Below are 10,225 nucleotides of genomic sequence, written 5' to 3'. Positions count from 1 at the left end.
CAAGATACAATGAAACAGATTGGTTCGAAAGGATCTCAAAATGACGTTATGACCTGCTCAATGAAGAGACCAGATTACTAGGCGGAGTAAACTTCCGCTGTTTATTGAAAGTAGTCTCTGTTCTTTAGACGATTTTAAGACAGATAAAACAAAACGCTTTTTGAGGGGGTTCAGAACCCCCAAAAGCTGCACTTATCGTCCGTATTCCATAAAAAATCATATCTAAATATGTCATAGGTGCAAATATATGAATATTAATCATATAAAACATTTTTAAACACACATTTCATTTGCTGATAACAACAACGTGTCACATTACTCATCCTCGTCGTTGCCTTTTATCTACGAAATGACACCACTGAGCCCGTAAGTAAGCTTCCAATTTTGCGATAAAATGTGTGTCAGCGACGACGATGTCAATAACGATATGATATAAATTATCGAAAGTGTAGCAAGTGACAGTTTAGTTTTACCCTTCGAACGAGTTCGACGACGTTGCGACAGTGTTGGATTTAAGAGACCCAAAGCAAAAAAATCAGGACATAATAAGTGCAAATATTCTTTTGTTTCGAAATTTTTCGTTTGAAGTGAAATAAATAACGTTTTGAAAATGTACAAGTTCTTGCAATACGCTGCAGTCGTGAGCTTACTCTGCCTTTTCGGCAGCAACGGCGTTGCGGCGCAAACCCTGACTCAGTGTCAGAACGCGAGCAGTTTAACGAATCTTAATAGCACTGTGAGTGTCTTGTGATCCTAACTTAAGTTTTACGAACTAGTTCTGTTCATTGAAATATTAGATTGTGTGCAATATTGATCTTGAGGCAGCAAAAAACGCATTGGAAGAGCAAAATATTAAAAAAATTATATAAGAGAATATTTTTTAATGTTTTTAAGCAATACTTTTTTGAAATAACATTTCAGTTATAACGGTGATTTAATCGAATTATATCTAAATAAGTTAACTAAGGCAAACTCCAAAATAATTTCGAAAATAAAGTGTGGCGTTGCTCCTTAAATTCACTTTTCAAAAAATGGTGATTGGCCCAGAGTCCCGCAGAAGTGGGTTTCCCCATCCTTTTGTCAAAATTTGAATACCTTTTAGCTAAAGTTCTGTTTTGAATGAATTTGAATGTAATTATGAACTTGAGCCTTGAGACATCTCTATAAATGTTAACAATAATAATAAAAAGTAAATTCTTACAATTAATTTAAAATAATTAGTTATTTACTTTGCAAAAAGTAAAAATTTAAATAAAATTGTAATTAACTTTTTTCCTTAATAAATAAGTAATTATAACTTTTTTTAGTTTCAACGTTGAATTTTAAATTTTAAACTAAACCGAAGTCAAAAACTATTTCAATATTTTCAATTAATGTCTAATGGGCTAATAAATTATAAAAATATAAATTTCTTTATTTGAATATTGAATTTACATAATAAATTGTAATTAATAGAAAAAATTAAAACTACACTATCCACAAATATTTCAAATTTGCAATTAAAATATTTAATTTTTTACAAAAAAATTTTAATTATTTTTAACTTAATTTTGCATTACATTTTTAGCTAATTATTAGTAACTAATTTTATTTTTTTAGTTTGAATATTAAATTTCAAATTTAAAACTAAATCCAATTGGAAATTTTTTAATTATTTAAGAAGTTCTAAACTAAAATAATGAATTGAAAAAATTTAAATTACACTATTTAAAACGATTTCAAATTTCTAATTGTAATTTACTTAGTTTTGCAAAAAGTTGATTGATTTTTATTCCAAGGATTGAATTAGTTTAAATTTTAAATTACAAAACGAATTATTAAAAGTAACTAAAAAAATTAAAATTAAAGTTTTCAAAAATATTTCAAACTTCGAATGAAAAAATTAAATAATTTTTCCATGAATAAAACTTTATTGTAAATTAGGAGAATGAAAATTAAAATGCGTTTTATTATATAATTTTATTTACGGTTTATTCAAATCTCAAAATTCAAATTTATGAATTTCTGTAACTAATCAAGCGCAATTTTTTCTCGCACAGTTTGAAGGCCAGTGGTACGAGGCCATACGCAGCCCAGCAAGCGAGTGGAGTTGTGTTGGTCTCGATATTTACTCAAACAGTTCGGGCCTATACCTCAACCTGACCACACCACAATCAACGGCCGCGCTGAATTTAAATCGAACCTCAACCTATCTACTCAGCCCAGTCAATGGAACCGACTCAGGCAGCACAGTGAATGCCACCTCACCCGCTGACGGTTACACTTACGTAACAAGCAGTAGCGTAAATGTGACAATCAAAGTACTTCAGGCGAATAGTTCCAGTTATGCGATACTCTGTGGCTATAGCTCGAACTCAAACAGCTCATTTGGCCTTGTAATCACGCGCCAGCGTTCGGTGGCAAATGCCACATTGACATCATATGTTGGACTAGTCAACAGCACCTATGCTGGTTTCAACAATTTGACCACTGTGGATCAGGGACTAGCGTAAGTAGCAATTTCATAACCTTATAACTATACGGTATATAACTGTTTTTACTAACGACTTATCTACCTAACCCAAATCCTCATAAGTTATTTGGAACGATCAAAGTTTTTCTGCGCAATGTTGCGTAATTTGTTATGGTGTTTCATTTTAAATGAGAGCCTAGAAAAGAGAATTCGTATTAGCAGAAGCCAATATGAAGCAATAATCCTATATTAACACCAGAAACTCATGTAATCAAATGGGCTTTTGTCGATTTAAGTTACTTGGAAATATAATGAGTGGTATGAGGGTGGTATTTAATTCGAAGTTGAGGGTGAGTTTGTGTCATACAATGGTCAAGTTTCCGAGCCTTTTACATTTCTATTTTTACTTTTGTAATACCAATTTAGTTTATCACTATTAGAATTTGACATGGCTTTTGGGTTTTTAAAATTTTTCGAATTTTAACACAAGTCTTAGTTATGACCATCTTATTTGTTCCAACGGTATTTATTATGGTTAAGCGAGACAGGTTAGAATGTTTGAGAGCTTGTAAAGCAATTATTAAGTAATAAGGTGGCCCTAAAGATATCCAAAAAAATATTTATTTCCAAGTATAATTTGAGGTTTTAATATATACAAATTTAATATAATATTTAGCTTTTAAATTCTTTATTTACTCAAATTGTTTATTTAATTTTACTTACAGCTGCTATCAGAGCTCAGCCGCCACTCACGCCTCGGCCTTATCGCTGGTTTTCGCTGTTATATATGCCGTCACTAAATTCATTAAATGAGTGTGAAGTCTTTTTATACAAATATACATGTATATATGTTTATTTAAATTTTAGATTATTTAATTTCATTATACAATTTAAATTATATGCATACGTACTTATGTTATTGCTGCTACACACAACTGTACATATGGTTTCATTACTGTAAATCGCAAAACTTTATTTGATATGTGGAAAAATAATCAGACATATATACAAAAAACAAATACAACAACAATAGAACTAATTAATGTGGCGCAAATCAATAATGTTGTACCTTTATTTGTTGTTTTTGAGGAATAAAAATTTATATAATGGAATTTTTTTGTATTAATATTAAAACTAGAAGCATTAGTTGATTTCGAAATTAATAATAAAAAGTAAAATATAATTGGAAAAAAATTTTGGCAATTTTTTTCACCTTAGGGACTGCTGTAGACAGAAATAATAATAGTGATCATAAAAAATAATAATAATAAAATAATAATAAAATAATAATAATAATAATAATAATAATGATAATAAATAATACATAAAGTGTGTATAAAAGTAGTTATCGAAAATTTATAAATTTACAAAACACTGGCACACCCTAATGCGACTCACTTTATTGATATTTTGATTTTAGAAAGAGTGAAAGTTTACAAATAAAAATATAAATCGGACAGTATATAAAAAAATACTCAACATAAAATGCACAATTGGGTTGCCAGATATTTAAAACGCTATAATATATGAAATTCCCAAATTAAACAAAAATAATAATATGAATTATTATAATTATATAACAATTCCATACTACGAAACATGGAACCACAGATATAGATATGATAACAACAACCGGAAGTGCGATTGCACTCGTTAAATCAAAACGCAATAAATCTTATTTCCAAAAAGTAAAAAAATTGATATTAAACAATTGCGTTGTGCGCCGTATCCCCTCACATGTGTATGTATCCTCTAATCAGATATATTTTTAATTTGTGCTAATACTGTGTAGCGAGCACTGTCGACAACATGACCTACTGATAAGATATCGCTAAATCATAGTGAAAATATGTGATTCTTCATTACGTGTTTGCGCCATATCACCGAGTGCCCACGGACGAGCAGCAGGAGTACAAATTAAACTTGTAGGTACTTCTTTGTTCGAGATAACAAACAAATTGAGGTTTGCGGTAAACAAGTGAGTCATATGTGCCGTGTTGATGGCGACAGTTTGTCGATAAATATTAACTTATGACTTGTCCACTTCACCAGTGCTGCGACATCTGCCGCGCTGTAAATCCGCATATCAAGAGGAAAGTGGAGGTAGAGCGTTCAAGAATTTGGAAAAATCCGATATCACATAGATATAAGACACTTACTTTGAACCAACATCGACATCTCGTAAAGACTCCCGCTTCAATTAATTCCATTTAGTCACTTTGTCAAATTCTATAAACTCCGTATCGGTTTTATTTATCTCATATTCTTTTAAAAAACCAGCAGTTACTATTGTGAACATATTTCCATTCAAATAAAAGAAACATGTACCTCTTTTATGAGCTTCTGACCAAAATTCTATATTTCTACTGCACACGACAGTTAGAGCGTAAGCAAGAAATTTTAGATATATAAGATATGTAATTTAAAAAAATAGCTGCCTCCTTATTTTGTTTATCCACGCAATTTTCATGATTTCCCAAAGTGCATGATACGTTTAAAAACCAGAAAAAATCTGCGTATAAAACCGGTTGCAGGCTCGAAAACTCCGACAAATCCGAAAAAATCCACTGACTGACAGACCGCAAGTATGAATGTAACAAATATAATTTTAGTGGACGTGAAATCAATTGAAGTGGTAAAGGTAATATTACTCGTATTTATAGGAAACCTTCTTGGGTGCACAACTTTGCTAACATCTTCTATTGTGAGATTCTGCTAAATGTAAAATTAAAATTATGAAAAAGTATTTTTTCTAAATGTCACTGCTTTGGACCGACAAAATTAATTTTTCTTCTTCATCTTCTTCTTTATTGGCATACTCACCGCTCACGTGGTTATAGCCGAGTTCACAACATCGCGCCACTCGTTTCTCCTTTTCGCTACTTGCCTCCAATTGGAGATTAGGTTAGTTAGGTCTTCCTCTGCTTCCCCTTGGCGGGTACTGCGTCGAATACATTCAGAGTTGTGGTGTTTTCATCCATTCGGACGACATGAAGCTAAGCTTGTGAGCTAGACCGGGTCGATTTGTATAGGTGGAAAAAAGCCAACAAAGCGGCTAGCAAAAACGACAACTACAGAAAATTCTAAGAAAGCGATCCGGATTATAACGAAAGATTTTGCTTCTATGTATGCAGCATACAGATATTCCCATATTTTCAAAAAAAAAAAAAAAAAAAAAAAAAAAAAAAAAAAAAAAAAAAAAAAAAAAAAAAAAAAAAAAAATCCATAATTGTCCAAAGTGCGGTGGATCGAAAATAAAATTTTATTTTTGTAATTAAGTTTTCCAAAAATTAAAAGTTTTTGTGGTGCAAGTTACAGACATTGGTTTTTTTTTGCTGATTACTGGGAATCTTTTGTAGTTTTCTTTTTTTTTTTTTTATATTTTAAAGTCTTTTTTGGATTTCATGTGTGGTGTCGTAGTACGACTTTTTATAGTTACGGCCATAATATCGTCTCTATTCTTTACAATAGCGCATCGGGAAACTGTTGTCAGAAGGTGTACACAACGCTCAGTTGCTTGGGTATGACATGGAATCCCAGGGTCAGGAAGCCGCGGATCATCAGACTCAATAAACTGCAACAAGTGCTCGTAGCACTGTCATCATCTAGGTCAACTAGATCAAAGTAGTCTGAGCATTAAAAATTTATTGCGTGTTTCTTATCATAAATCCTTTATTAGTCAGATCACAAACTTTATCTCGATAATTTAGTATCTTTTTTATGGCTCTTTCGCGAACATCTTTTCTCTTATCATAAAGCATTGCTAGTAAGATGTTTCATTTAACTTAACAAGTTCTCGCAGCGTTGGTGGTAAACATCGCATGGACTGTATAAATTTAAAAAACAAGAACTTTAACTTAATGTTAAAGTACATCGGTACGTAAACTTTCATTATGTAAGTTGCCAAAGTTTTTAAATTCGCTGATGCTGAACTAGTTGTCACGTATAAACGTAAGAGTCTGCTTGCCTTTGTTAGCCATTGAGAGTGCACAATTTGTCCCGGTTTCATACTGGCTAAATTTTCGGGGCAGAAACCATCACAAACTACATTTGCCATTCGATACAAGTACTGAACGTCAGTCGAGAGTGTTTTTTACGAATGCGTGGAGGCATATCTCCCAACGAAATGGCCTCAAAGTGGGATACAGCCTGCAGAAAGATTTTATTTATTTAACTCAGACCAAAATATACATGTTAGGCTCTTTAAAACAATTGTTTGCTTACCGCCATCTGCCCGCATGTTTTGATTTGCTTTGTTATTATCCCACTAGCTGTGCGCGGTCCTCTTGTAGTGGACTTTTCCAATGCGGAGAACAAGTGAGAAGTGGAAGTTCCATAAAGTGTGATAAACAAACAAACCAGTGCAATGGTCTATTCAACATGACTTCGAAATTGCAATCAATCTCTCAAGGGACATATTTTTTTCTATAAGGAACTAGCACAATTGCCTCTGTTTTTTTTTAACGTCCGTTACGTAACCCAGCAATCTGCTCTCAGGCTCTTTAAGTTAGCTTGATTGATGTGATTCTTTTATCATTCTCGGATGGTATCTTCCATATTCTTCTTTGCAGAGAGTTGTTTTTTCTACCATTAAAGGAGAAGGCTACCAGATCACAGTAATTGCGTTGCTTTCTTCGAAGAGAATCCCTACATTTCTATCTTTCATGTGAGACTTTAGATTTGTCCATAATTATTGGTTCCCCATTTTCATCTTTAAAGTCAATTTCTTTGAAAAGCGATGTGGCCACAAAAGAAGCCCATAGTAAAATGAGGTGTATCGTACCTTTTGGTATTAATTTTTTTTTCGGACGAACTTGGCTCTCTTGCAGTTGGCAAGGCAAACATCACCTGTGATTCAACATCCATATTTTTGAGCCAGGAAAAAAAGTTGCATCAAGACTAGTTGGCGCCAGTGTTGATTGTTGGTCAATGGTTAGCTTCCTCTTAATGTTCTGATCATTCATAAACTCTTGGAGTTCAATGGGTATTAAAACAGAGCAGCAAGGCAATGTTTTTGCGCAATGACATTTTCCAATATAGAACACTTGATTTTATTGTTTCCAAAAACTTTCATTATGATATTTATTTGGTAATGTTTTTAGTTTTCGGAGGCAGTCTTTTCATTGATTAACGGAATGTTTAGTTCATTCCAAATTTTTTGTGCCACTTGTGTGTTAATAATACCGTACGATTGCTTTTTTTTGTTATATTTTGCTCAGCCCCCGAGTTCATTGAAATTGTATCAATTTCTGAATTGGTGGAATCAACTGACACTGCGGACGTTCTTTAGAACACACTATTTTTTATTAAACGCAGACCATTAGTGTGGTAAGAGTACTGTTGTTTTTTGCTCAGAAACGTTAAAAAATAAATAAGTTACAAAAGCCTGCTATTATTGCATTAATTGCATGGCATGCTATTATTTTTAAAACTATAGGTTTTTGAGTACAATTTAATAAGTATGACGTCAAAATCTAAATTCGCTCTGCGCGAACTGGGAATTAATTTTAGGCCTATGGTTCCTTGTCAAAACTTTCTTGGAATTTTCTGTAGTTTTCGTTTTTGCTAGCCACTTTATGCGAAGAAAATGCGACCCGCCCTATTGTGAGCTTTACATTATGTATTATTACCACTCTCGGTATAATATAAAAATATATTCAATATTAGATGATGGCTGTTTCAGAGATTTTTAATATATCGAAAACTGTAAACGATGTGGATGTAATATTTTTCACTTCTTTTTTATACAAGCATTCTTTTGTGACGTTTCGTCGTCAAATCTCAGAAAAATGAGTTAGAGTCGATGTTGGATGTGTATGCATCTACAAATTTTCGATATACATATATTAATAGTTTTGTGCAAGTTGACCTGTGATGGTCTTAATATGAACAGAAGTCTCTACTTATCACTTCTGCAAGTCGCTATTGTCAACGAGAATAACTTGCAGCTTTATACCTGATTTCATTTAAGAGGAGATGATGCAAAGAGTTCCTCGCCTGATAAGTTCAGTGTGTCAGTAAGGTGACATCTCCAGACAAATTTACTTATTTACCGCAGTTTCAACAATTTTCACACCAACAAGAGTGATGTCGTTCGAACCAAATGTCATCCAAGTAAAAGTTGTGTTTACCACTTGATTGTTCTATGATAACTCTTCCAATTGGCTGGTCCCCCCTTTAGTGACTGATACCTTGGCTTGGTAGCCAGTGCTTAATCTTTGTGTATTAATTATTAATAATTAGTTCTCATTTACATAAATAAATAAAATAAATAAAAATCATAGGTTTTATAAACTTTCTCCACAGTGAGCACTTTACCGCGAGGTTGAGGAGGGTATAGAAATATCTTCAATCGTTTCCTTTATAATTTCATTTATAAACTAGAAAAAAACGTTAACTTCTGTTGCACCGAAGCTAATATACCCTTCACAGGTGAATTTATTTTAGTAACTATGGGTCCAGTTGGTATGGCAGCTATGTGCAGTAGTGACCTGATCTGAACAATTTTTTCGGAGATTACATCGTTGCCTTAGAAAATAATCTGTACTCAATTTCGTGAATATATCTTGGCTAAACGATATCTTAAAAACTGAGGGACTAGGTGGTATATACAGAGACAGACAGGCGAACATCGCCAAACCGACTCAGCTCAACATACTGATCATTTATATATATATTATACTTTATAGGGTCTCCGAAGCTTCCTTCTGGGTCTTACAAACTTCGTAACAGACTTTATATACCCTGTTCAGGGTATAATAAAGGCAACCCTTTAAAAACCCACATAAATAGTTGTCAAAAATGCTTTCAGAGTTTGAAATTAAAAGAGATATCTTTTATGTCTCATTAGAATAATGATAGTTAACTCGTGGTATAACAGTGGCAAGAGAGAGAACACACTCTCTCTCATGTTAGGGGTCTACATGCTCTAGATTAGTCAAAATACACGCTAATAACTATCTGCATATTTGCGATAATGGTATATAATATTTAATTTTTCTAATCGAAACCTAAATAAGGAAAACAGTTAAATAGATTTATTGTGCTTATCCGTCTTACAAGAATAATATATGTAATCCAGTCTTTTCGATCAAAACGAACAAATATAAACATCTACAATCTTTTTTCTTTAAAACTCTTTTTGCAATTTTTTTTTTTTTTGTTTTTGCGTTTTCCGTTCCCTTATACTCTTAGAATTAATGTAGAAACTCACTCTACCATTGAAAGGTTTCGAAAAAGGCCCAAAAATACCGCTCAACTTTCGGAGCGCTCGGAGTGCACACCTGCTAGTACCGTAAACTTTAAACGCGGTTTTTTCAAAACACACTTTTTTAATTTGCCGCCATGATTCCGATCGAACTACTCAACAGAATTGCACTTTTTCTTAATGTTCGTGTCCTATTGGATTCATAATTTTTTATAATTTATTGACAATGTTATGGCAAAATTTATGTAAAAAAAAACATGGGGAAAAATTAAAAAAAAAAAAAAAAAAAAACGTTAATTACTTTTATATTATTATTAACGTTGTTTTATTATTCTAGTAGGAACGATAACCATTCACGTACTTTTTAAGAATAAATTGGGTTTTTGTGTTTGAAATGATCCAAACTCCGACAGATGTCATCAAAAAATTCTGAAAAAATTAGTTTATACACTCCACGATATACCTCATGTTCACATATCAAAAGTTCCAATGTACAATAAAAATTTCTATGCAAAAAATTTCAAAAGAACAGACCAAATTACCCTACTGGCACCTTAAGGAGTTTT

General features: G+C 32.4%; 1 protein-coding gene across 1 annotated transcript; it reads left to right on the top strand.

The window, feature by feature from the left end:
* The first annotated feature begins 453 nt into the window (after window positions 1–453).
* Window positions 454–3,564, top strand: LOC108969475. Its single transcript, XM_018934224.1, has 3 exons — window positions 454–736; window positions 2,040–2,488; window positions 3,178–3,564. The coding sequence occupies exons 1-3, from the start codon at window positions 611–613 to the stop codon at window positions 3,263–3,265; spliced, it is 663 nt and encodes a 220-aa protein (XP_018789769.1). The 5' UTR covers window positions 454–610; the 3' UTR covers window positions 3,266–3,564.
* The last annotated feature ends 6,661 nt before the right edge of the window (window positions 3,565–10,225 follow it).

Source organism: Bactrocera latifrons, unplaced genomic scaffold (genome assembly GCF_001853355.1).
Source record: "Bactrocera latifrons isolate USDA-ARS-PBARC rearing strain unplaced genomic scaffold, ASM185335v1 scaffold_253, whole genome shotgun sequence".
NCBI lineage: Eukaryota > Metazoa > Arthropoda > Insecta > Diptera > Tephritidae > Bactrocera > Bactrocera latifrons.
Note: the sequence above shows the minus strand (reverse complement) of the source record. Positions and strands in the feature narration are given on the sequence as shown.

What these genes read in the sequence shown, in the direction of transcription:
- LOC108969475 (XM_018934224.1), top strand. Translation starts at nt 611, where the DNA reads ATGTACAAGTTCTTGCAATACGCTGCAGTCGTGAGCTTACTCTGCCTT. An exon ending in TAACGAATCTTAATAGCACT is followed by an intron (nt 737 to 2,039) that starts GTGAGTGTCTTG and finishes TTTCTCGCACAG; the next exon opens with TTTGAAGGCCAGTGGTACGA. An exon ending in ACTGTGGATCAGGGACTAGC is followed by an intron (nt 2,489 to 3,177) that starts GTAAGTAGCAAT and finishes TTTTACTTACAG; the next exon opens with CTGCTATCAGAGCTCAGCCG.